At 52.0% G+C, this 23,453-nt stretch overlaps 11 protein-coding genes across 11 annotated transcripts; 6 read left to right on the top strand and 5 right to left on the bottom strand.

Annotated features, from left to right (window-relative positions):
- Nucleotides 1-40: 40 nt before the first annotated feature.
- On the top strand, nucleotides 41-1,283 carry M438DRAFT_278119 (uncharacterized protein; the record flags this gene model as incomplete). The annotated part of the gene is made up of 2 exons (XM_029900978.1): nucleotides 41-467; nucleotides 520-1,283. The coding sequence occupies 2 exons, from the start codon at nucleotides 41-43 to the stop codon at nucleotides 1,281-1,283; spliced, it is 1,191 nt and encodes a 396-aa protein (XP_029758442.1).
- Nucleotides 1,284-1,621: 338 nt separating this feature from the next.
- Nucleotides 1,622-2,433, bottom strand: M438DRAFT_278048 (uncharacterized protein; the record flags this gene model as incomplete). The annotated part of the gene is made up of 2 exons (XM_029900972.1): nucleotides 1,622-1,954; nucleotides 2,011-2,433. 2 exons carry the CDS (start codon nucleotides 2,431-2,433, stop codon nucleotides 1,622-1,624), a joined length of 756 nt encoding a protein of 251 aa, XP_029758441.1.
- A 345-nt stretch (nucleotides 2,434-2,778) lies between these two features.
- Nucleotides 2,779-4,659, top strand: M438DRAFT_278376 (nuclear protein localization protein 4; the record flags this gene model as incomplete). The annotated part of the gene is made up of 3 exons (XM_029901000.1): nucleotides 2,779-2,984; nucleotides 3,032-4,496; nucleotides 4,549-4,659. 3 exons carry the CDS (start codon nucleotides 2,779-2,781, stop codon nucleotides 4,657-4,659), a joined length of 1,782 nt encoding a protein of 593 aa, XP_029758440.1.
- Nucleotides 4,660-5,232: 573 nt separating this feature from the next.
- Nucleotides 5,233-8,606, bottom strand: M438DRAFT_323103 (uncharacterized protein). The gene is made up of 3 exons (XM_029902991.1): nucleotides 8,333-8,606; nucleotides 7,439-8,283; nucleotides 5,233-7,386 (listed from the first exon to the last, which is right to left on the bottom strand). The coding sequence occupies exons 1-3, from the start codon at nucleotides 8,418-8,420 to the stop codon at nucleotides 5,308-5,310; spliced, it is 3,012 nt and encodes a 1,003-aa protein (XP_029758439.1). The 5' UTR covers nucleotides 8,421-8,606; the 3' UTR covers nucleotides 5,233-5,307.
- A 172-nt stretch (nucleotides 8,607-8,778) lies between these two features.
- M438DRAFT_301138 (N-acetyltransferas-like protein) lies at nucleotides 8,779-12,349 on the top strand. The gene is made up of 2 exons (XM_029902086.1): nucleotides 8,779-8,856; nucleotides 8,912-12,349. The coding sequence occupies exons 1-2, from the start codon at nucleotides 8,840-8,842 to the stop codon at nucleotides 12,108-12,110; spliced, it is 3,216 nt and encodes a 1,071-aa protein (XP_029758438.1). The 5' UTR covers nucleotides 8,779-8,839; the 3' UTR covers nucleotides 12,111-12,349.
- A 125-nt stretch (nucleotides 12,350-12,474) lies between these two features.
- Nucleotides 12,475-13,032, top strand: M438DRAFT_337285 (uncharacterized protein; the record flags this gene model as incomplete). Its single annotated transcript, XM_029903979.1, has 3 exons — nucleotides 12,475-12,488; nucleotides 12,550-12,908; nucleotides 12,959-13,032. The coding sequence occupies 3 exons, from the start codon at nucleotides 12,475-12,477 to the stop codon at nucleotides 13,030-13,032; spliced, it is 447 nt and encodes a 148-aa protein (XP_029758437.1).
- A 76-nt stretch (nucleotides 13,033-13,108) lies between these two features.
- M438DRAFT_239456 (peptidase M22, glycoprotease) lies at nucleotides 13,109-14,461 on the bottom strand (the record flags this gene model as incomplete). Its single annotated transcript, XM_029899510.1, has 1 exon — nucleotides 13,109-14,461. A coding segment is annotated over one exon (1,353 nt), but the record flags the coding sequence as incomplete, so codon positions are not given.
- Nucleotides 14,462-14,674: 213 nt separating this feature from the next.
- On the top strand, nucleotides 14,675-15,214 carry M438DRAFT_301136 (uncharacterized protein). Its single transcript, XM_029902085.1, has 3 exons — nucleotides 14,675-14,922; nucleotides 14,977-15,051; nucleotides 15,101-15,214. The coding sequence occupies exons 1-3, from the start codon at nucleotides 14,770-14,772 to the stop codon at nucleotides 15,119-15,121; spliced, it is 249 nt and encodes an 82-aa protein (XP_029758435.1). The 5' UTR covers nucleotides 14,675-14,769; the 3' UTR covers nucleotides 15,122-15,214.
- Nucleotides 15,215-16,755: 1,541 nt separating this feature from the next.
- On the bottom strand, nucleotides 16,756-18,129 carry M438DRAFT_278137 (FMN-linked oxidoreductase; the record flags this gene model as incomplete). The annotated part of the gene is made up of 2 exons (XM_029900981.1): nucleotides 16,756-17,939; nucleotides 17,997-18,129. 2 exons carry the CDS (start codon nucleotides 18,127-18,129, stop codon nucleotides 16,756-16,758), a joined length of 1,317 nt encoding a protein of 438 aa, XP_029758434.1.
- A 170-nt stretch (nucleotides 18,130-18,299) lies between these two features.
- Nucleotides 18,300-19,929, bottom strand: M438DRAFT_347515 (6-phosphogluconate dehydrogenase C-terminal domain-like protein). The gene is made up of 2 exons (XM_029905927.1): nucleotides 19,360-19,929; nucleotides 18,300-19,304 (listed from the first exon to the last, which is right to left on the bottom strand). Exons 1-2 carry the CDS (start codon nucleotides 19,473-19,475, stop codon nucleotides 18,434-18,436), a joined length of 987 nt encoding a protein of 328 aa, XP_029758433.1. The 5' UTR covers nucleotides 19,476-19,929; the 3' UTR covers nucleotides 18,300-18,433.
- M438DRAFT_347513 (uncharacterized protein) lies at nucleotides 19,567-21,206 on the top strand. Its single transcript, XM_029905926.1, has one exon. The coding sequence runs from the start codon at nucleotides 19,993-19,995 to the stop codon at nucleotides 20,743-20,745; it is 753 nt and encodes a 250-aa protein (XP_029758432.1). The 5' UTR covers nucleotides 19,567-19,992; the 3' UTR covers nucleotides 20,746-21,206.
- The last annotated feature ends 2,247 nt before the right edge of the window (nucleotides 21,207-23,453 follow it).

Genomic DNA, 23,453 nt, shown 5'->3' with positions numbered 1-23,453 from the left:
TCCCAGGTCCATCGTCCATCGTCCTCGTCCATCTGTCCAAATGTTTCGCGCCGCCCCAAAGTTCAGATCATTAGCCCGTCCGTCAACTCTCTACCGCCGCCCGCTCACCACCACCGCCCATCTCCGCCGCCTCGTACAGCCGGGCGAGCCTGTCAGGTCACATACCGTTCGCTTCCAGCCTCCGCCGTTATTCACTCCTCTCCGTATCGCTTCCTTCTTTCTCTACTCATCATGCCTCGTCGCATATGTCTGGTACTTCTTCCCGGACATCGAGATTGAGATCCAGGAGGGTGAAGAAGCCGAAGAGCCTCGCATATCCGATTCCGAGTTTGCAGATGAGGACTCCTATTTCGTTCCCTTGACGTGGGCTAAGAAACTGCCTCGGTCCTTCTACAAGGGCTCGGATCCGGAGTGGCAAGAATTCGTCAAGGTCTCAAAGGACAAGGCTCGCCACAAGAAGATTCAATGTATGACACTTCTAACATATCATACCTTGTTCATCTGCTAATATTCCCCTAGCCGAACTGGTCAAGATCGTCTTCGACACCGCTCAAAAGCACCCCGCCTTCGTCAAGCAGCTTGGTCGCGACACCAAGGTTGGCCAGTGTTGGCTCGACATCATCTTCCCGGACGGCCCTCCTCAGGAGTATGCTCGCGCAGGTATTGAGGTTGGCGACGACTTCGTTGCCTATTCCCTCCAGCGCATCGACGCCCAACAGCAACACCGCATCACCCGTACTCTCTGGCCAACTGCTGCCTTCAATGGCCTCTACAACAGCACAAAGGTCCTCGCAGGTTTCCAATACCATCGCTTGAAACAGTTGCTTGGCTGGGAGATTGACACCAAACCCGGCAGTCAAGACGCCAAATATCAACAATTACTGCAATTGCTCGAGGCCCAACAGGCCCAACAACAGGCAGCACAGGCCAAGACACAAGCAGGAGCCGGCGCACCAGAATCAGCAAATGTAGACAAGGAACAGAGCAGTGCCTCGTCGCTCTTCCCATGGGCCAAAGTGCCGCAACCACCCTCGAGCATAGAGATGCCCATAGCCCAACACATCTTCCACGCCACACTTGCCCAGGGAAAGATGCCCAAGAAGATGGAGCCGCCAAGGGGAAGCTTTGTCGTCCAAGGATTGATCCAACTTAAGGGCAGCAGATCTATTCTAACTCTGGATGTGCAAGCTTTCTATGATCCCAAGGCTAGCCATTTCTCTGTGGTGAATGCGACACCTAGGACTATCAAGCAGCGCAAGCAGTCGCCCAAGGGCGGGAACTGATGAACTTATACGATTTTAGAAAAAAGCATGGCGTGGTGTTTGAAGATTTTGGACATGGGGGTTTGGAACAGCAGGGCGCTCGGAGTCAGTCTTACACAGAACATGGGGTTTCGCATTGTACATTGATATCCGCGCCGTCGTAAAGACGTAGCATGCATTTGATTCTTCTCTCCTTCACCCGCTCTTTCTCTTAGACCCTATGAACTCGTTTAGGCTCCTAGGATCTGCATAGCGTTTCGTCCTCCGACTCTTTTATGAATCGGAAAGCTTCTCAGACAGGAAAAATGGATATCTCTTGAAATTTCATCTCAAACCAGCACAAAAGTGGACGTGTCAGTTTATTTCTTGCCCTTCTTCTTCGCACTGCCCGGTGTCTCGACCAAGACGGCATCCTCATCACTGTTGATCTTCTGGCCAGCGACAGAAACCACAGAGCCTTTTCTGCTGTTCGAAGCCGAGGTGACTGAACCCTTTCTGCTGCCAGCAGCTTCATCGTCGAGCTCCTTCATGAACTGAGTCTGGATTCCTTGCTTTCTCTTGTCCCACCACTCCTTCTCTTCGGGCAGCTTGGATTGGATGTCCTCCATGCGTTGCTTGGCCAGCTGGTTGTTGGCGATTTCGTTGGCTGACTGGAAGATGATCTGACCCCAGTTTGGTACGAGAGCGTTGGCCTAAAGCACAAGTTAGTCTTGATGCCAAAAAGGAGGCGTCGGTCCTTGAAGCGTACCTCAGAGACAACATCCTTGACCTCCTCCTCGATCTCTTGCTCGGCTCTTAAGAAGCGCTGCCATAACTCATCACCAACGCTACCTCTCTGCAGTAGTGTTTGAAGGGCGGGCTTTGCGTTACGGATCTGGATGATGCGGTGGATGTCCTCGACGGCGCGGCGCAACAGGGCAGCACGGATGATGCCGTCGGGAATCTGACTTAATGACTTCTCAGAGCCTTCGGGGGTAGATGAGGGGTCCTGAGGGTCGAGGTGTAGGAGCGAGAGGTAAATGTTACGTTGCAGGTGGGGTGGGAACCATGGCGCAAGGTTGGCGGCTTTTTGGGCCTTGCGACGACGGTATAGGGAGCTGAAAGTGGCGAGAGAACCTATGAGGATGGACAAGTATGCCAGGGGGACCAGGAGACCGACCCAGTCGACCATTGTTGCGAAGGTGTATGTGGATGGGATTTCTTGATAGTTCAAGAATGCGCCTGCCACTTTCAAGACTGCGACGTGTCTGGCAGGATAGGGCTGACGGGAGCTAAATTAACTCCGTCCCGGATCCCGGAGCAGCAGTGTTCACATCTCACGTCATGTAAGGAAGCTGCAACCGCTAGATTCACAATACAGTACACAACTGAGGGCGAGCACCTTCCACAACTCACCCGATCCCCGACTGCTTTCACCTGCTGTCTCGTCCCGAGCTACTGCTTAACATTCGACTCTCGCCCTCCTTCCTTTTTTTTCTTGCACACCTAAACCCGTTTCTAACAAGCAACTCGCACCATGATCTTGCGCTTCACCAGTCGTATTGGCCAGTTCCGCCTGAACGTCGAGCCTTCGACTGATCTTTCGACTTTACTTCCCCAAATTGTGGATAAGCTCACTCCAGAGACGGTTCCTTCATCAGTTGCCATAAGTCCACAGCGTGGCGGCCAGTCGCGATCTCTTGAGAGTCTCAAGGGCGTCACTGTTCAGAAACTCGGCCTTGCGTAAGTCTGTCCACCGCTGTGACACTAAACAGTACTAATCATAGCAGAAATGGCGCCCAGATCTTCATCGAATTCAGCGAAGGTCAAGCTCCGACCAGCGACCAACCTCCCGCTCCTTCCAACGCCTACAGACTGAACGGCAAGGAAGTCACTGCCCAGGATACCGCCACCATCGCCATTCCCAACCTGACTGCTCAGACACGTGTCGACAACCCTTGGGACACTGTCAAGCAGTTGCCGATCGACGATGCTTTGGACAAAGAGAATGGCAAGATCAAGAGACCTCGCGACACAAGAATGTGCAGACACGGCCCCAACGGCATGTGCGACCACTGCCAGCCCATCGAGCCATACGATGCCGGCTATCTGGCCGAGAAGAAGATCAAACACCTCTCATACCATGCATACCTCCGCAAAGTGAACCAAGGAAAGAACAAGTACGAGTCTGGAAGTTCTTGGATGCCTCCCCTCACTGAGCCATACTATCGCGTCAACCCAAACTGCCCTTCAGGTCACAAGCCTTTCCCTGCAGGTATCTGCACAAAATGCCAGCCTAGTGCCATCACTCTACAGCCTCAACCTTACCGCATGGTCGACCACGTCGAGTTTTCTTCTCCCGCGATTATCAACAAGATCCTCGACTTCTGGAGAAACTCGGGTGCTCAAAGAATCGGTTTCATGTACGGCCGCTACGAGCCCTACGCCGAGATCCCTCTTGGTACGAAAGCTGTCATCGAAGCTATCTATGAGCCTCCTCAGGTAGATGAACTGGACGGCGTCACACTCAACGACTGGGCAAACGAGAACGAGATCGACAAAGTCGCTTCACTTTGCGGTCTTCAGCGGGTCGGTGTCATCTTCACCGACCTGATCGACTCGGGCAAGAATGACGGTACTGTCGTATGCAAACGTCATGCCGACTCATACTTCATGTCGTCGCTCGAGATCATGTTCGCTTCGAGGTTCCAAGCAAAGTACCCGCGTCCCTCGAGATGGAGTGAGACAGGCTCGTTTGGCTCCAACTTTGTGACCTGCATCATCACTGGTGACGACGAGGACCAGATCGCTGTTCAAGCTTATCAAGCATCCGACTCTGCTGTTGAAATGACACGGGCTGACATTATTGAGCCATCCGCCGATCCGACAGTCATGCTAGTACAGGAAGAAGACCAGGACTCGGAGTTGGGTCGCACGCGATACATCCCAGAAGTCTTTTACCGCCGCATCAACGAATATGGAGCAAACGTGCAAGAAAATGCCAAACCATCTTTCCCTGTCGATTACTTACTGGTCACGCTCACCCACGGTTTCCCCTTGCAAGCCAAGCCCTTGTTCACAAGTGAGGAAGGCTTCGTTGTTGAGAACAGAGAAATGCTTGGTCAATCTCAAGAGCACAGAGCTTTGAAGACGTTCTTGAGTAGAGTCGCCAGACTTGATACCGCCGATGGAGTTCAGAAGATGTCAGACTTCCACGTCCTATGTTTCGTGCATACTATGGGCGTTTTGAGCGAGGTATGCTGCAATGACTGTCTATTTGTACAAGAAGTGAGCTAACGTTTCCTAGGATGAGTTCCGTCTCCTTTGTCAAGTGGCAACGCAGAAGGACACGAGCCTCGGTGCAGCGTTGCAGCAAACACCAGGTTGGGCCACACTCCAAACGATCCTTGACATGTAGTGTTTTGGATACGTATTTGCTTTTTTGAAGAGGAAGATTTTGGCTGACGTTTGGGTGTGTGCAACTTGTAAATAGGCTGGAAATCCCTGCTGACCATCGTTGAGCTGAGCGGCGACCGCCGACCAAAGAGACCAATTGACAGCGGACCATCGGGCTACGGCAGTGATGGGGAACAGCTCGCCAAGAGAGTTAAGAACATCGGACTCAATGGTTCGCGATGAGGAAACGACGGAACAAAAGGGGCAAGCCAAGAGAGGGGATTCTGAATGAGGAAGAACATAGCACAACGGAGTGGAGACGGGGATTGAGGCCACGTTGACGGAAAATATGCATGATCTGCTTTACAGGAAGCAAGACACGAGCGGTAGAGCGAGGCATGGGAGAGCTTCCGCAGATGATGATGATTGTCATTCAAGGCATATGACTTGCTCACGAAGAGCAAAGAAACAGCGATATACCCGCCGAGCAATTGCTATATAAGGAAAAGAATGATGAAAACGGATCCGATCACCTCTATCGTCTCCTCCTAGCAGTGTCAGAAGCAACCACATTCGCAATCGAGACGTGTGAAATGCCATGTACGACTAAAAGCGGCAGGTAACGAAGGTCGATAGAGATGTGATCAAACTGGATATTGGTTGACAGATCCTACTCATGCTTATCATCATAATACATCTTCCCATCACCAAGCCATTTTCTCCCAATCCTTTCCGCCTCCTCAACACTCAACCCCAATTCATCCCTATTGTCATCCGTGATCCTGCCATATTCGAGCAACAGCCTAAACATGTATATTTCCATATCTTCCTTTCTCAACACCTTGTTCGTCCATTCGCGTCCAGCTTCGGCGATGTATTTGCCTTGCTTGTCATGACCGGGTAACATGATATGCTTTCCTTGGACTTTGCCTTCGAGACCCATGAAATAGACGAGAGTGGCCCAAAAACCGTGGCCGCGGAGGTCGAGAGGCACAAAGTGGAGCCAGGGTGTCAATCTGTCGTCCCACCACTCACGGAACAAGGCTGCTTTGAACGGCAGACTGTGTGATTGCAAGAATGGGATGAAGCGACCGGAGAAGGCGGCGCCGTCGAGATCGAGTAAATAGCGGTATGACCAGTGAGCCTGGAAGTCTGTTGGTGGGACCATGGGGTCGAAATGCGTTGCTTGATCGTCGCAGTCTGGGCCGCCGCAGCGGATGATCTGATCTACGAGCTTGACGTCCACGGGGACGTGCTTGGTGAGCTCTGAGGTAGGCACATCCACATAGGCCAGCTGCTTGCGCTTCTTGGCAAAGGGGTAAGGTAGGAGTATTGATTGTAATGGCACAGTGGAGGCGATGTTGTTGGCCAGGTTCATGAAACGCTGGCGACTCATGCCTCTCCATACACCCGTGAAAGATGAGACACCTTCGGAAGTGCTTCCCCGCCAGAAAAGTGTGCGTGTTTTGTCGTCCCAAGAAGGGTCAGGATGATCGTCGTTTGGGTCGTATCTGACTTTGTCCATGTAGTTCCATGCGGATGGGTACAGAATGTCGTTGTAGCCATGAACTTTGGATTGTGAGAAGACAGGATACAGCTCGTGAGTTGCCTTGAAAGCTGCTGGAGAAAGATAGAAGCCGTGCAGATTGGCTATGTCAGGTTGATGGCAGATGTCTGCACTTTTCGTCCAGTTGGAGAGGTATGCACCTAGCGAATGAGGAGCCACACAAGATGTGCACAGATGACTAGTAGACCAATGCAGTGTACTTTGCACTGCAGAGCCTGGTGGGCAGCCAGCTTTTCCAAACTCGTTGAATGTCCTTTGCCACGACATCTCCCTAAAAGGCGCAATCCCGCTGGATTCCTCTGGTACTGGCTTCCAGGCATCCGCCCGCTTTCCGCTGAAGGCATTTTTTGCATCATTGTATGAGTCGATCTTCCGCTTAGCAGCCTTTCTTCTCGCCTGTATATCTTCATATGGGACTGCTACACGGCATTCATCGTTCAAGTTGAAGCCTAAGTCCATATCTGGCAGAAACTCGCTGAAGCGACTGATCATATCAACAATACCGTCGAGCATCCATCTATGCGTCGGCATGACATTTGGACTGATCTCAGCCTTGCCGTTACGAATGCTGATTCCAGCGACATCGTTCCAAGGATTGGATATAGTTTGCCATGTTCGCTCTCGAATGTCCGACGGATCAAGAGTCCAGAATGGTAGCAAGTCTTGATGAATCTTATCGAATTCATCGATGACCAAGGAGTCACGCCCAATTGCATACCTATACCATTCGTGGAAATTAGGCGGGGGATTTCTGCCATGGCGATACTGATACTCAACCACAGCAGCTGTCAAGTTAGCACTCGAGTATGCTCGTCCGGTATAAACATTATGAAGATTGTTCGCTTCATGTATCAAGAGATCGATAGGATGATATGCGACATGCGTGATGTGGCCAAGCCAGATTAGGAAACGGACACAGAAAAGGAATATCAGAAGCCCAATGAGAGTGATTGGCGTGTCAGAGAAGATAGCGTACTTTTTGCGGCGGTGGTCTTCCGAAACGACCTGGGTATGTATGAGTGCGACAAAAGCAATCACAAGGCCGCAGAAGGAAAGCAAAGCCGATGTGTCAGCATCCGGAGGAAATGCTGGCAAAGTGTGCCAGGACCAATTAAGAGTTATCGAGCACGATGCGACAAAAATGAGAACAGAAGTAATCGACATGGCACCCGAGTAGAAAATCTAAAAGTGTTAGTACATATACATGACCAAATCGAGGACGACGAAGGCCTACCGTAATGCAAGAGGATAGTGCTGCTATGCAACACAAAGCGGCGAACTTTATCAAACGCCAAATGAAGCCTTGAGGTATCTCGAGCACCCAAAATCTATCCTCGGGGACAGCGAAGAACCAGATGACGCCCCAAATACCGATAGCAGAAGCAGAGAGAAGACAGGCCCACCCGATGATGCTTAAGGATTTGGCAGGAGAAGATCTGCCAGAGGTGGAATATGAACGTACAAGAGCGTCCAGGCAGAAAGAAATGCAAAAGTCGAGAACTAAAGCAATGCGTTGAATCGTAATCATTTTATCGTGAATTGCGGGCGTGCAGATGTACGTGGAAGAAGGGCTATCGCTCTGGTGTAAAATGCCTGCGCTTGACAGGCCAAAGAGAGCGGTAATGATAACATAACGGAAGCGGTTGGTGGCCCAAAACTCTTCGAGAAGTTCATAAACACTCAGATTGGAGTTGTCCTCAGCGGCAGAGACTTTGTGTCTTTGGTGTATGCAGAAGTCGATGATGGCAAGGCCAAATGGTATCAGCTCGACGTAAGAAGGTCCGACACATTGGACATCTCTGACGAGACGTCTTGTAGCTTCAGCGCGAGCGCATATGGCGACCACCAGAAGTACGAAGAATAGTCGCAAGACGCGAAGACTAGTCTGAAGAACCTGAGCATGGCTGAGGCTGGGCGATACTGGCGAGCGCGGTGATGGTGGGGAGATGTCGGAGTTGGTCTCCTCGAGAGGAAGCTCGGTATAGGAAGTCGTGGAGGGCCTATTGAGGTAGCGCGACAAGGCCAGGAGGGAGGCGCCAATGGATGCGAGAATCAGGCCAAGAACGTGCAAGGTACGTCCTACAAGTGTCAGTGGAATGGCCAGACGTAAGGGCAGGCATAGAAGTACCATATGCAAAGACATCGGCCGAGTTCAGGGCCAACAGACAGGAAGCAAACGTCAAAGCGACCAAGGCATAGTGTCTCAAAGAGTCCATTGCGGACCAAAGATTGGCGGTAGTGCTGCTATCGATGTTCGAGGTGATGTAGCAGAGCGGTAGGCCGGCACAAACACATCATGAGATATGTCAGATACAAAGATGGGTTACGCGACACGAATAAAGCAGTTAGGAGCGCGGTATCGACCTGTTTGGTGGATTGCCAGTTGGCGACAAACTCGGGGGATAGAAAGCGGCTCGACCTTGAATTGCGCCGCAGGCGATGCCCCAAGCCTCCACCGCCTCCGTCACCAAGGAAAACAGGCGGGCACGGGCCACACCCGTCAATCTCTGGGGTCGGAAAGCTTAATCCCGAGATTTTGACTGCAACTTTTTGGCCTTTCTTTAAGCTCCGCCACTTTTTTACCAACAGCTATCCAGCTTGTATTTGATTCGGCGACCCAAGTCGCAGCTTCAAAATGGGCAAGAAGGCCATGTATGTCTATTCTGTCTTCTCTCGCTGCCTCCTCCTCCGTACTGACCACCTGCAGTGATTCGCGCATTCCGGCCCTCATCCGCAATGCCGCTCAAGAACACAAGCGCGGTTTCTTCGTTGTCGTCGGCGATCGCCAGAAGGATGTCATTGTCAACTTGCACTACATCCTCCAGACTGCCAACCTCAAGGCCAACAAATCTGTCCTTTGGGCCTACAAGAACAAGCTGCTAGGCTTCACCAGTCACCGCAAGAAGAGAGAACAGAAGATCAAGAAGGAAATCAAGCGTGGTATCCGTGATGTCGACAACGAGGACCCCTTCGAGCTGTTCGTCTCGACCCAGAACATCCGCTATGTCTACTACAAGGAGACGGAGAAGATTCTCGGAAACACTTACGGCATGTGCATCCTGCAGGACTTCGAGGCCATCACCCCCAACCTCCTCGCCCGCACCATCGAAACCGTTGAAGGAGGAGGCCTTGTTGTCATGCTCTTGAAGGGCATGAGCAGTTTGAAGCAGCTCTATACTCTTTCCATGGACATTCACTCGCGCTACCGTACCGAGGCCCACGGCGATGTTGTCGCCCGCTTCAACGAGCGCTTCATTCTGTCTCTCGGCAGCTGTGACTCGTGCTTGGTCATCGACGATGAGATGAACGTTTTGCCCATCTCTGGAGGAAAAACCATTCAGCAGCTACCTCCCCCTGACCCAGAGGCCCAGGGCAAGACCCCTGCTGCTAGGGAACTCGAGACCATCAAGGAGAGCCTTGCCGATACTCAGCCCGTTGGATCCCTCGTTACTTTGGCCCGTACTGTCGACCAAGCAAAAGCCTTGCTTACTTTCGTAGACGCTATTGCCGAGAAGACTTTGCAAAGCACAGTCACTCTGACCGCTGCTCGTGGTCGTGGTAAGTCTGCAGCACTCGGTGTTGCTATCGCCGCTGCCGTCGCCCACGGTTACAGCAACATCTTTATCACTTCGCCCAGCCCCGAGAACTTGAAGACTCTGTTCGAGTTCGTCTTCAAAGGTTTCGATGCTTTGGGCTACCTCGACCACGTTGACTACACCATTATTCAATCTACCAACCCCGACTTCAACAAGGCTATTGTCAGAGTCAACATTCACCGTCAACACAAGCAGACCATCCAATACATCCAGCCCCAGGATGCTTACACTCTCGGTCAAGCTGAACTCCTGGTCATCGATGAAGCTGCCGCGATTCCCCTCCCTCTGGTCAGAAAATTGATGGGTCCTTACCTGGTCTTTATGGCCTCGACCATCAACGGTTATGAGGGTACTGGTCGTTCCTTGTCCCTCAAGCTGATTCAGCAGCTTCGTGAACAGTCTCGAGGAGGCTCCAAATCTACTGACGAGCAGGTCGCCGATCGCTCCACTGGAAGATCTGCCAAGGACGATAACCAGGTCGCTATCGCTGGTCGCTCTCTTCGTGAGATTACCCTCTCCGAGCCAATCCGTTACGCACAAGGAGATTCGGTCGAGAAATGGATGAACCGCCTTCTTTGTCTGGACGCCACTCTTCCTCGCGCATCAACAACCCGTGGCTGCCCTCACCCCGATCAGTGCCAGCTTCTCTCCGTCAACAGAGATACTCTTTTCTCCTTCCACCCCGTTTCCGAAAAGTTCCTCCAGCAGATGATGGCACTTTACGTTGCATCGCATTACAAGAACACTCCCAACGACTTGCAGCTCATGTCTGATGCTCCCGCTCATCAATTGTACGTACTCGTACCTCCAGTTGAGGAGGGTAGCAACCGTCTTCCTGAACCCCTGTGTGTCATTCAGCTTGCCCTGGAAGGACAGATCAGCAGAGAAAGTGTCATCAACAGCCTGAGCCGTGGTCAAAGAGCAGGAGGTGATCTGATCCCTTGGCTGGTCAGTCAACAATTCCAAGATGAAGACTTCGCCGGGCTCTCTGGAGCGCGTGTTGTCCGTATTGCCACTCACCCAGACTACATGAACATGGGCTACGGTAAGAAGGCTCTCGAGCTTCTCACAGACTTCTTCGAGGGCAAGTTTACCTCTCTGTCCGAGGACGATGGACAAGCCGAGGCTGGAAGCGAGGGCATGGTACGTGTCACAGATGCCGAGTTGGAGAATGCCAGTCTACTGCAGGACAACGTCAAGGTTCGCGACATTTCGACCATGCCTCCGCTCTTCGCTCGTCTATCAGAGCGCAGACCTACCCGTCTGGACTACATGGGTGTCTCATATGGTCTGACTTCGCCGCTGCACAAGTTCTGGAAGCGCACAAACTTCGTGCCTGTCTACCTTCGTCAAACTGCAAACGATCTCACTGGAGAACACACCTGTGTCATGTTGAGAACACTTGACAGCGCTACTTCCTCGGACCCTGCCTGGCTTGGAGCATACGCCAAGGACTTCCACCGCAGATTCCTTAGTCTCTCGTCTTACCAATTCAGAAAGTTCACTAGCGTCCAGGCTTTGAGTCTCGATGAGTCTGCTAATGCCGGTATTAAGCTCGACAGCAGCGTGCCGCCGAGAGCGCTGACCAAGAGCGAGTTGGACGAACTGTTCAGCCCCTTCGATTTGAAGCGTCTGGATAGCTACGCAAACAACATGCTGGATTACCACGTCATTCTTGATTTGCTGCCCAAGATCGCCGAGCTCTTTTTCACTGGCCGTATCAAGGGAGAAGAAGCCGTTAAGCTCAGTGGTGTGCAACAAGCCTTGCTTTATGCCATCGGTCTACAGCGCAAGACGCTTGAAGACCTCGAGAAGGAACTTGGACTTGGAAGCAGTCAATTGCTCGCCATGTTCGTCAAGGTGATGCGTAAGATGTCGATGCATTTCCGTGGTCTTGTTGAGGGCGCTGTCGCAGAGACCATGCCCAAGGGTATCGGCGGCGGTGATGCCGAAGCCAACAAGCTTGATGGTGAGGACGAGCAGCGATTTGCACCTCTTCAACAGACTCTGGAAGACGATCTCGCCGAAGCTGGTGACGAGTACATGGCTGCCGAGAAGGAGCGTGCCCGTGCTATGATTGACGCCTTGCCTCTGGACAAGTACGCTATTGCAAATGGCGAGGCCAATTGGGACGAGGCAGAACGCCAGATCCAAAAGGCAGGAGGTCGTAGCGGAAAGAGCACAACCGTCAGCGTCAAGTCGAAGAATGCTTCAAGCAAACGCAAGGCTGGTGAGGCTCTCGAGGAGGTCCAGAAGGAGGCTGCCAACATTGACGGCAAGAAGAGCAAGAAGGGCAAGAAGTCAAGGTAAAGGATTAAATGAATTGCATAGAGGACGGAGTTAGCGGTGTACAAAAGGGTGTATTGCGAAGGGATCTTGAAAGGGAAATATCCAATCTGTATTTGACGTATTCTACAAATCCGAGCAGAATTACAAGAGGTCTTGTTTACGAGTTTCGTCGCGGACGCAATTGCCAAAGAGACGGGCATGCGATTGGTGGTTGCCCGCTTTCGGCCTTTTGAAAGCGCATCTCCGTTCTTGCGAGCCGCATCGTTCGCTCAACACTGACGTCTCGCTCGCAAACAAACCCATTCTGCAAAGCACCAGCTCGAACCTCGCTCCTTATCTGTGACGCGTTTGCGAGCCTACCTGCTAAACTCTCAAAAACACAACAATGGCCGAACCACGGTATGGAGCTCTCACGCCTTCAGCACACACAACAAACGCAGACTGACAGCAAAACGAACAGTGGAGCCTGGGCACGACCTCGTCCTTCTGCATCCCGCACACCACAATCACGATCTTCAAACGCATCACCAGCACCGGCGGCTTCTGCTGCACCTTCCAAGCCCGGTGTCTCGCCCGCTCCAACTTCCGCACCCCCGGTCAACGTGTGGGCCACCAGAGCGGCAGCACAGAAGGCCACACCTGCTCCGGCTCCTGCCACTGGAAAGAAGGAGGAGAGCGCCCCGGCGGCGGCCGCTGGAGGGCAAGAGAAGCATGTGCCTTTGAACGGCTTCAACCATGTCGAGGTCAAACAGTTTTTGAGCAGAGAAAAGGGCTCGGTGTACAAGACCGACAAGAGTGGAAATGCATCAGGCGGAAAGCGTGAGTAGTACCTATTGCTATTCAGAGCAAATTGCTAACAGCCGCAACAGCAGGCAGCATGGCCAACGGACAGTCTTTCTTCAACCTACTGAACAAGCAAGTCACGGCGCTCCAAGCAAAGTAGATGCTTCGCTCGACAAGCACATCATCACAAGACGGACAGCTAGAAAGAGAGCTGGATGAACAGGCCTAAACAAGACTTATACATTCAACCATCCCTCCACGCCCAAGATACCACCATCGCTAGCACTTGGATCCATGGACCACGTCTTGATCGGCCGTACCGACAGTTGCGACCTCCAACCTGCCTCCCACATCTCTATACCCGCCCAACCTATCATGGCCGCATTATCTGTACACAGCTCAATAGGCGGAAAGCACAACCGTATATGATCATAACCCCTGACATCCAGGAAGGCGCGCATTACATGGCGAAGGAAGGAGTTTGCAGCCACACCACCAGAAACAACTACAGAATCGACTTTTGCAGCCGCTCTGGGCGGAAGAGAGGCTAGATGTAGCATAACGCGAGATGCGAGATGTTCGAAAGCTACACGCATGACTTCTCTGGCCATCTCGCGGCGCTCATCATCAGATAGATGGCCAGGCTGGCGTAAGCGCTTGGATATGGTGGAGGCTTGGTGGTCAAATTCATATTTCACAAAGCGCTCGATGCTGCTCAATAGACCGGAGAAGGAATAGACCATTTTGCGACTGCTACTGCCGTTCTTGCTTTCGGCCAGGGGTGCGCCTAGTCCCCAGCCCCATTTTGTGATTCTGCGAGCGAGTTCGACGTCGCGTTTTGCTGGTGCTGTGTAGTGGTAGTCAGAAGCGCCAGCAGGAAAGGCAAATTGTTCCAGTGCTCGTCCGTATGGAGGTGCTACTAGATGCGATGGGAGAATGGCACGAGCAGCTTTATCCAGACAATCACCCAGAGCAATGTCGCCGGTTGTGGCTAGGATCTTGTGATGGGTCAAACTAGTAGACTCGATCAACATGGAGTGACCTCCAGATACCAAGGCACTCAGGAAGGGAAAGTTCGGTCCAGTGACTGAACGAGACTCGAGTGCAGACACCAGGCGCGGAGTCAGGGCATGTGCCTGCATGTGATGGACACCAATGACGGGAACGTCCCAGGCTACAGCTAATGCTTTGCCAGCATCCAGACCGACCGACAGATTAGAACGCATACCAGGACCTCTTGTGGCCGAGATGAAGTCTGGCTTGACGCGGACAGTGTCTCGATGGTGTAACGCGCGACGAGGATCAGAGCTCGACTCCGCAGGTGGCAGATGGCTCAAAGCCTGTTGTATCAAGGGTGCAAGAGACGACTGATGCGACTCTAATGCGACGACTGGATGTATTCCATTGTAGGCTGCGGTGTTGGCCGTGACCTTTTGGTGGAAGTGTAGTGTTGCTGATGCATCCTTGTGTTTCTCGACGATGGCAACGGAAGTGTCGTCGCAAGACGTCTCGATGGCTAGTGTCAACAGGGTTCGGCGGTGGAGCGCGACTCCATGAGGCCTGAGAGAGAGGCGACTGCGTGTGAGAAGACGCAAAGGTGACAGCATCAACGTGTGTTGTGTGTTTGGAGATGGCGGTCAAAAGATAAGCAAGATCCGAGATTAAAGATGCTGCGTCTGGACCCTGAAGATAGAGCGATCGGCAGGTTTAAGCGCGGCTGTCATCCCGCATCGTGCAGCGGCATGACGCGATGAGAAGCGCCTTCCACGCGGCTTCCTTGTTTCTGGCACGCACGCGGGGACCTTCATGCTACGCCGTTTCCTGCCCCTCGCAGCGATAGTCATACTGCATGGCTTGATATACAAATGTACCCTGCAAACCTCCGCCCGTCCCTCACATGTCTTATGAGCTGCCGTCCAAGGAGAAGCTACGTGAGATAGCCGCCCGACAAGATGCAAAGGAAAAGGAAATCAAAGAGGCTCGCCAGAGACGCTTGTCGACATGCGACCAGCCGCTCGACGAGCAAGAGGCTGCCGCTGAAATCATCCAAGTCGGTGCCGATCAAACCTCGAATTCGTCAAGATCTGATGCTGAGACCGACCAGCGCAACTATCGTGGCTACCGCCAACGCAGAGAGATGCGTGGTCTAGGCTTGTCTGCTTCTACGAGATGGTTTGATGTAAGTCGTTGTCCCCGAGTACGAGTAGTCCATGTCTAACGTCTGTCAGGCTGTCAAAGAAGGTACATGATTGCCCGTTTATTCTTTGTTTCCCACTGCTCATACAGGGTAGCTCGTTTCCAAAACACCACCCAGCCCATGTCTCGCGACGAACGCGCCCGACACGCCTCGACCCATATCTCCTCTCCTGGCAACCAGATCGCTCGCGAAAAGTGGAAGCGTGCCGGACAAATCGCTAAACGGGCAGAGAATGATGACACCAGCTCAGACGAAGACTTCGGGGACATGGAGCCAGACGAACGTGAGAAATACCTGCAAAGGAAGAGAGAGGCCAAGGCCGAGAGAGAAAAGATGGCAAGGACTATGGGCATTGAATACTTTCTCGAGATGGTGAGAACATTTTTGCTGGCTTGTATTGTGCTTCGGCTTACATGCCTATAGGTCGATCAAAAACACCGATATGGGTCTTCGCTTCGAAAGTACCACAAGGTCTGGCAAGACAGCGATACAAAGGAAAACTTCTTCTACTGGCTGGATTTTGGACAAGGCAAAGATGTCGACCTTCCGGAACGTCCGAGGACACGACTGGACGAAGAAAGAGTACGGTATCTGTCACGCGAAGAGCGCCAGAAATATTTGGTCAAGATCGACGACGAAGGCCTATTGTGCTGGGCAAAGAACGGCGAACGCATATCCACATCTCCCGAATGGAAGGACAGCATGGAAGGAATCGTCCCAATCGATGACGATACTACACCGACATGGCGCAACACTAGCGGCCGTCAGGAACTCGCGGCATCATCGAGTGACTCAGACAGCGACTCCGACATCAGCGTAGGCAGTGGCGAAGATGCATCCCGCTATGTGAATCAAGAACTGCATGACGCGAAAGGCCTCAGCAAGCTTAAGCATCTCTCGGCCAATACCATCATGAATGATCTACTCCGGTAAGTGGTCTTCGGATCCAACGTCGTTCAGTCTTCTGATCGTAACGGACGCACTAGTCCACGCTTTTCGATTGCTAACAGCTCCTCTAGCAAAACTACAAAGAAGAATACCTGGATCTTTGTGGCAGATACCTCATTCCGTCTCTACATTGGCATAAAACAGTCTGGAGCGTTTCAACACTCTTCATTCCTCAAAGGAGCTCGGATCTTGTCAGCAGGATTAATTCGCATCAAACGAGGGCAATTGCGAAGGCTGAGCCCCTTGTCAGGACACTACGCGCCTCCAGCTAAAAGCTTCCGGGGCTTTGTGCATAGCCTCAAGGATGCTGGAGCCGACATGTCTCGCGTCAGTATATCGAGATCATATGCTGTACTCGTCGGTCTAGAAGGATATCTCGGTGCCAAACGCAACGTCAAGAAAGGCGAGCAGCGCATAAAGGACATGATACACCCTGAAGAAGCCCGCCAACGCGAAGAAGCGGAAAAAGACAAAAGCAAGAGTGCACAGAAAGAGCGAGAAATACTCGAGGCACAGGCGAAAAAAGAAGAAGAGGCCAGGCGGCAGAGCAGTATCACAGATCGCTTGAAGAATAAGCTGCATCTAGGCAGCGATGGATCTCGGGATGGCTAAGGCGTTTTTCTTTCTTGCTAGCATTATACCCTTACGCTCCCTTACGATTAATGATGTTAATGCATGTAATGCCTTTGACGATTCATAACCAGTCTTGTATCGTTAGTTTCTAGTGTGTGTGTGTGTCTATACTGCGAGGACTTGCTCAGTGGTCACCGATCCAGGGGCCTCTGATCGTGAAACATCCAGCGGCATGTTGAGCTCAGCATCATCTGCTTGACGCTTGGCATCAGGGGGTGGACTGAGTTCGGCATCGTCTGCTTTACGCTTCAACGACTGCTTGTCCTCTGCCTCCTTTGCTTCCTGTTTCTTCCCTTTCTTGGTTTGATTGGCTCTTTGCTTTCTCTCAGATCTTGTCTCTTTCTTGCCGAAACTGATCTCGAGTTTCTCGTCCACCTCGCGGGTCAGAGTGACAAATTCTTCCTCATATCCCATGATCTCGACGATGTCGGTGTAGCTCTTTGCTTGGTTCATGGGGCGATATTGCTTTGCTCTGCCGGGGATCATCTGGCCGAGGAGATATTTCGTGTTGCCCCATCTGTTTTCGACCTCGAGAGCAGTTCTGATGTATTCCTTGACAACTTGGTCCCAGGGTGCCAGACCACCGTCCTTCTCAGCACGGAAGCATGAGGGGTTCGCCTCGGCAGCTGTTGCGATCATAGCACCGTCGACACCGTATTCCTCTGCCAACTTTAGTGCTTCGTCTCTGCTTGTCACGTCGCCGTTCATCAAGCATGCAACACCGGCTTCGTGGCAGATTTCACCGACCATGCGCAATTGATCGCGAATGGCGCTTTCGCGTGGTCGCATGGGTGTTGTGCGACAATGTACTGTCAGACCAGTAATTCCAGTAGCGACCAATCTGCGCACCAGAGCAGCCGTATCCTCAGGGTTCTCCAAGATGCGGATCTTCACACTAATACCAATCTCGAACGGGGTTCCGACTTCTTTGACCAGCGCTTCAAGGATCGCGACCAACTTGTCGGGTGTCTTGAGCAGAGCAGCTCCCATGCCTCCAAGTGTGCTGAATGGTTTGGGACATCCTGCGTTGACATCGATGCCTGCTACGTCCGGGGCGATCAGTTTCGAGGCCGCGACCGCTCTTTCTGGATCCGAAGTGCCGATCTGGTGGATGAGTTGACGGCCTTCACGGGAAGGGTATAGGCGGTAGATGATGCTTTCGCGTTGCGAGGGGTTCACGTCTGGGTTCTTCGAGCCGTTAGAGGAGATGCGGGTGAAGTCTATGGTATTCGTGACGGTGTTGACGCGGCGAGTGGTGCCAATAAGCGCCTTGTCGATGGTCTCGGGACCTGAATGTCGCAATAAGTATACCGTGCTCCTGTTCAAGTGAAATGGCATGGCCATACCCCATACAAGATCAGCGCCATATTTCAGCGCCATCAGTCGCGACGGACATTCGCCGCTGCGTACCATGGGTGCGAGGACCACCTTGCCTCTGTAGTCGACTCCATTCTTAGGGATGGGCACTCTCTTGGCCATATTGCCTGTCATGAATTGTGTAAATGTTCGTAACATCCCATAACTTGGGTGGTTTCAAAGAAGGTCATCAACCCGGCCGGCAGGTGCGACCGAAAAAAGTACTCGGAGGGTCGAGACTCTTAACGCCGGTGGGGTCACTTCTGATTGGTTCGGCGTGTAAAAGCTTAATTCTGTCACTTCCGGAGCTGCTTCCTCTTTCTCTTGAGGATCTTTAAAGCCGCTGCAGCCATGATTCCGAGATTTGTGCTTTCTATCAATTGTCTATCATGCGTTCTATACACCTCTGGGTCGTCCCATACTGTGTCTAATCCATCTTCTGCTTCCTTCTATCGATACCCTCACTCATCAGAGTAGCCATATCTTCGACGGTCTTTCCTCTGTTCCTCTCACCGGTCTTTTCCTTTCCCAAATCTGTTCCATGGGCAACCAAGTCGTATGTTCTTGCAATTCCTCCAAAGATTGCTTCATTCTCCTCGAAGCCGCCATCTTCCGCAAGTGTCGCACCGATCTCCTCCATTTCTCTGACCCAGCGATATGCTTTGGGAGGCATCACAGGCACTGAAGCGTTGGCCATCTCGTAAGTTTTCGGCATGTACGTTTGCAGATGCTGCTGCAGTTCTGGGAGGACACCAAGTCGAGAGGCTGTGGTGAATGACTGGATGGCAAGCGCGGTGAAACCTTTCGTCACAGCTGCAAAACTCATCTTTAGTCCTGATGCTGAGCCTATCTGTTCGGAGATGTGTTGAGAATTAAGTACGTTGGCAAGATGAGCACCACTTCGCTCTGCATCTGCGAGTACATGCGGTCCAGACATGGGTATGCTAGGTCTCTTCCAGGCTTCCACAGTGTTCGGGTCAGTATGATCGTCCTTCAGACTTGGTGGACTGCCGATGATGGCTCCATCGAGGAAACGAATATTGTTGCCAGCCGGCTTGAAGAGCTCGGCTATACCTCTGACTGATTTTGGGGCGACAGCATTGAGGTCTAGGAAGTATAACGGAATTTCTCGTTTGGCGAAAGAGGCACTCGTGCTGACTTTCATGATACGTTCTGCCGTTGCTATAGCATCTCGTGGAGGCACGATAGAGAGGATGTAATCCGAGGTCGATGCTAGTTCTTCATCCGACGATACCAGGTCGAGCGATGCTGATTCCGCTCGAGCATGTGTGGCTTGACTGTGTTTTCATGTCAGATTGAATTGTCAGCCTGAACGCGTGAAGGAGAACATGCCTCCGATCACTAATGTTGGTGACAACGCGATAGCCATTTGCTTTGAGTAGTTTGGCTATTCCCAGACCCATCTCTCCGATCGAGATGACCCCTAGGGTCGCTAGTGGAGTAGCCATCTTCTAATCCGTTATGCTTTTGTGATATTCTACAGATGAATACACATGCTCTTCAAGTTGAGTCTTTGTATCAATCGCGTCCAGGCAGCCATGTTCAGACGCCGAAGGTGAGCGGGGTGTTCTTGCCGAATGGATGCGACGTCATGCCCGATCTGGGTATGATAGCCGATGACAGCTCCTTCCATCTGTGTTCAATTGGCAAACATCAGTGTTGTCGAGAACCTGAAAGAACCCAGAAAACAGTTGCTATGTTCCACAAGCTTCTTACATCTCGTGCACCCTGCTCCCCTCTCCGCTCTTGCCCTTCCGTCATCCGCAGCATGGCCACCGTTCGTTCATCTCTAAGCCATGAAGAACGTACCGCTCAAGAGCCACGAGAGGCACGTCTGGAACCCGTGACTGTATCTCGAATCGATGCTGTTAACGACACAATTCGTCTGATCCGATTGAGCGCAATGAAGCCTGGTCACGCTCTGAAGGTAGGTCCACTTTCTTGATCCATTCTCGATGCAAGTTGATGAATAATTCGACTGACGACATATATCAAGTAAAGTTCCAACCAGGACAGTGGCTAGATGTCTTCATACCCTCTCTCTCCAAAGCGGGTGGCTTTACCATAACATCTACACCTACGGACCAAGGCCAGCCCACACCTCAACGACAAGCCTACTTCGAACTTGCAATCCAGAAATCTACCAACCCTCCAGCGCAATGGCTCTGGAAGCCTGAGTCTGAGATCATCAATGAGCAAATCATTGTGCGTACTGGAGGTAGCTTTGTATGGCCACCACCAGGTATAGACGTCGATGGTATCGAGCAAGTTGTCTTGATAGCAGGCGGTGTAGGCATCAACCCGTTGATCTCGATTTTCGCACACTTGATGAGTCTACCACAAAGACCAAAGAAGATCAGGTTCGTGTATGGAAGCAAGGTCGAGAAGGGTCCGATCGAAGCTTCACGTATTCTGTTCCTAACAAGAATAATGGACTTGATCAAGAAGCAAGCGGATACCAACATAGAGCTGGACTTGTTCCTCACATCAGCGTCGCGATCGGACATCGACCATGCTAAAGGGTTGCCTGAACATGTCAAATTGGGAAGGATAGAAAAGGATGACTTGGAGGCAGCGATCGGAGAAGACCGAAGTGTCAGACAGAACACTGTTGCCTACATCTGCGGCCCGCCTGCCATGACCGACCAGTTTGTCGAGTACTTGAGCACAAGAGAAGGTGTGGACAAGCGAAAAGTGCTCTGTGAGAAGTGGTGGTAAATTCTCAATACACATCGCAACAATTCCACAACCCACCCACCTTCTCCTATTCTCCAAATCTTCTTTAACCTCTACCACTCTTCTTCAAACTTCGGTCACAAAAGAAACCAAGCGATCAACGAAAAGCCACCGCTTCTTGCATCGTAATTTTGTTCCAAAAATTCCCTATCTTCCTTCTCGCGAAGGCCGATAGAAGCAGTCAAAAATTTAATTTTCAACTAGCAATAATCTGGTCTCGGACTGGGTCCTCACTGATGCAGATAAAGCCCTTGCACTGGGATGGAAGAAAAAGAAATCAGTTATTGGAGATGGGGAGATGGGTTTATGTAGGTGGGACGATTGTGGGCGTGGGGAAATTCTAGGCAGCAGAGCGGATTGTGTGACTGGAGTAGGCAGCAGTGCGGTTAAGTAACTTCCGGATGATGATGGAACCTAATCGATATTGATGGATCAACTCATATTGGTCGACTTTTTGACTTGAGGTTGCCCGAGAGATGTGCTAATGGGATGACCCTGGTCTCGACACAACACGAGCCTAGACTTGAACAGCGTTCGGCCAGTCGCTTCGCAGCCACGTGGTATCTCATGTAAGTATACTTATGAGGATGAAACTGTGTAATGCAACCAATCAGGGGATCATCGATGCTATTTGACATGGAGAATTGCACATTTGCATTAAACAGAAATCATACCAAAGAGAGTTCCTACATACCCAAGCTATCTCGCTATCATCGTCCAAGAACAATACCTCATGGTACTGCTCCCGGCATTGGTGCCAGAGGGCCGGAGCCCATACCATGCTTGTCAAACACGCTTCTTCTTTTCGCCAACTTCCTCCCATGCATACCATTGAGGTAGTTCGTGGCGTACGTCCTACAGGTGAAAGATGAACTGCTCTTCGTTGGTTGCGCATAGCTCGTGACCACTTGCGTAACAGTGATGTAGTTACCACCTCCTGCTGTGATGGTAACCACACCACCATTTCCTCCACCTCCCGTGCCTCCACCTACTGAGACAGTTTCACCTGGAGCGGTGCTGACTATCGTGCGCTCGGAGACCGAAACCGAGATGGAGATACTGGTCGTGGTCACTGTTTGAGTAGTGGGCTGATAAACCACGCTGATGGCTGTGCTGACGCCGTATGTCGAAACGACAGTCTGTCCGTTCGAAACAAACGTCGATACAGCAGTCGAAACCCCGTAAACAGTAGACCCCGGCCCCGTTCCTGGACCCGTTCCTGGACCCGTTCCTGGGCCTGTTCCTGGGCCTGTTCCTAGGCCTGTTCCTGGGCCTGTTCCTAGGCCTGTTCCTGGGCCTGTTCCTAGGCCTGTTCCTGGGCCTGTTCCTGGACCAGTGCCCGGTAACGTGTTTGGCTGGGTTCCTGGTAAAGTGTTCGGTCCATTTCCAGAACCATTTCCAGTGCCTCCAGAACCACCAGACCCACCAGAGCCTGTTCCACCTGATCCACTTCCAGAGCCATTTCCGGTTCCTCCAGAACCATTTCCAGCCCCAGAGCCGGCGGGGCTGGTAGCTGTCGCTGTGAAGGTGCCAACTGCCGATCCAGAGCCATAGTCGCCATTGCCTCCAGATCCGCCGGTACCTGATGTGCCGTTGCCCGAGCCAACAGATCTCGAGAGGAGGCGTGCAGAATCAACTCCAGGTGTAGTCACGTTAGTGAAACCATTCTTCAGCTCGCAGTTATCCATACTGAGGGTCGTGAAGAATGAAACACCTAGACAGGAGCTGGGGGCGTTGAAACTCATGAGATTGTACATGTCGCAGGCATCAATGCATGACGCGAGGGAGCTCACATTCGTTGTCGACACTGTCTGGTCGGTGACATATCTTTCACACCCGATCTCATAGACTTGACCCAGGCTGTCAGTGAAAAGCTTACCGTTTGAGCCAGGACAAATCGGAGTTGCTGAAGCCCCACCACTTGGTACAGCGCTAGACGGGCCGAATTTTGTGGTAGAAGGAGGAATGCTTGATCCCGCGCTTGCGACAGGTCCTATACTTCCACTTATGGAGGTGAAAGAACTCGAGACAAAAGAGCTTTGAGGAGCGACACTGAAACTGCTGAAGTTGGAACCAAACAATGTACCGTACCAGCCGAAGCCTTCTGGCGGACACATGCCTGGAGTGGGGCAAGCAGTGACTGTTTCCGTGGTGAAGACCGTTGTGGTTCCAACGGAGCCAGATGCTGGGGCAGAGCATACACTCCCACGGCCAGTACCGGTCTTTACTGGAGGAGACTCCAAGCTGCCACCACCCGTTATCACAGTAGGCGTCAAGAAACAAGTGAAACACAAAGAGCCCGATCCTGTGCTTTCGCTGCCAGTTGCAATACTGCCGCTGGGAGGAACTCCAGTCGTAATGTATGTACTGAAAACAGTGACAGTTGCACTTGCAGAGTAAGCTGGAAGACAGTCAGTAAGAACGAGAGAGCTTGCAAATAAGTTCGATAACTCACAGGTCGTGATTGTAACAGGAGCAGTGCTACTGGCGATGATACTCGAGGAACTAAGAACCGATGTTGTGGAAGAGCTTGTTGCACCTGATAAGGACGAAATACCAGGATCAGTCGCGCCTGCCCGTACCGCGATGATGAAGTTTGCATTGGGTACCCGAGTGCCGCTGAAGGTTGACTTCAACTGACACAAGGACGATGACGTGTCGTAGGCCACACCAATACAGCCGGCCGTAAT

The sequence above is a fragment of the Aureobasidium pullulans genome, assembly GCF_000721785.1.
Source record: "Aureobasidium pullulans EXF-150 unplaced genomic scaffold scaffold_15, whole genome shotgun sequence".
NCBI lineage: Eukaryota > Fungi > Ascomycota > Dothideomycetes > Dothideales > Saccotheciaceae > Aureobasidium > Aureobasidium pullulans.
Note: the sequence above shows the minus strand (reverse complement) of the source record. Positions and strands in the feature narration are given on the sequence as shown.

What these genes read in the sequence shown, in the direction of transcription:
- M438DRAFT_323103 (XM_029902991.1), bottom strand. Translation starts at nt 8,420, where the DNA reads ATGGACTCTTTGAGACACTATGCCTTGGTCGCTTTGACGTTTGCTTCC. An exon ending in GGCCGATGTCTTTGCATATG is followed by an intron (nt 8,284 to 8,332) that starts GTACTTCTATGC and finishes TGACACTTGTAG; the next exon opens with GACGTACCTTGCACGTTCTT. An exon ending in CACTATCCTCTTGCATTACG is followed by an intron (nt 7,387 to 7,438) that starts GTAGGCCTTCGT and finishes TAACACTTTTAG; the next exon opens with ATTTTCTACTCGGGTGCCAT.
- M438DRAFT_301136 (XM_029902085.1), top strand. Translation starts at nt 14,770, where the DNA reads ATGTCTTATGAGCTGCCGTCCAAGGAGAAGCTACGTGAGATAGCCGCC. An exon ending in CTGCCGCTGAAATCATCCAA is followed by an intron (nt 14,923 to 14,976) that starts GTCGGTGCCGAT and finishes GAGACCGACCAG; the next exon opens with CGCAACTATCGTGGCTACCG. An exon ending in CTTCTACGAGATGGTTTGAT is followed by an intron (nt 15,052 to 15,100) that starts GTAAGTCGTTGT and finishes AACGTCTGTCAG; the next exon opens with GCTGTCAAAGAAGGTACATG.
- M438DRAFT_347515 (XM_029905927.1), bottom strand. Translation starts at nt 19,475, where the DNA reads ATGGCTACTCCACTAGCGACCCTAGGGGTCATCTCGATCGGAGAGATG. An exon ending in ACCAACATTAGTGATCGGAG is followed by an intron (nt 19,305 to 19,359) that starts GCATGTTCTCCT and finishes ATGAAAACACAG; the next exon opens with TCAAGCCACACATGCTCGAG.
- M438DRAFT_347513 (XM_029905926.1), top strand. Translation starts at nt 19,993, where the DNA reads ATGAATAATTCGACTGACGACATATATCAAGTAAAGTTCCAACCAGGA.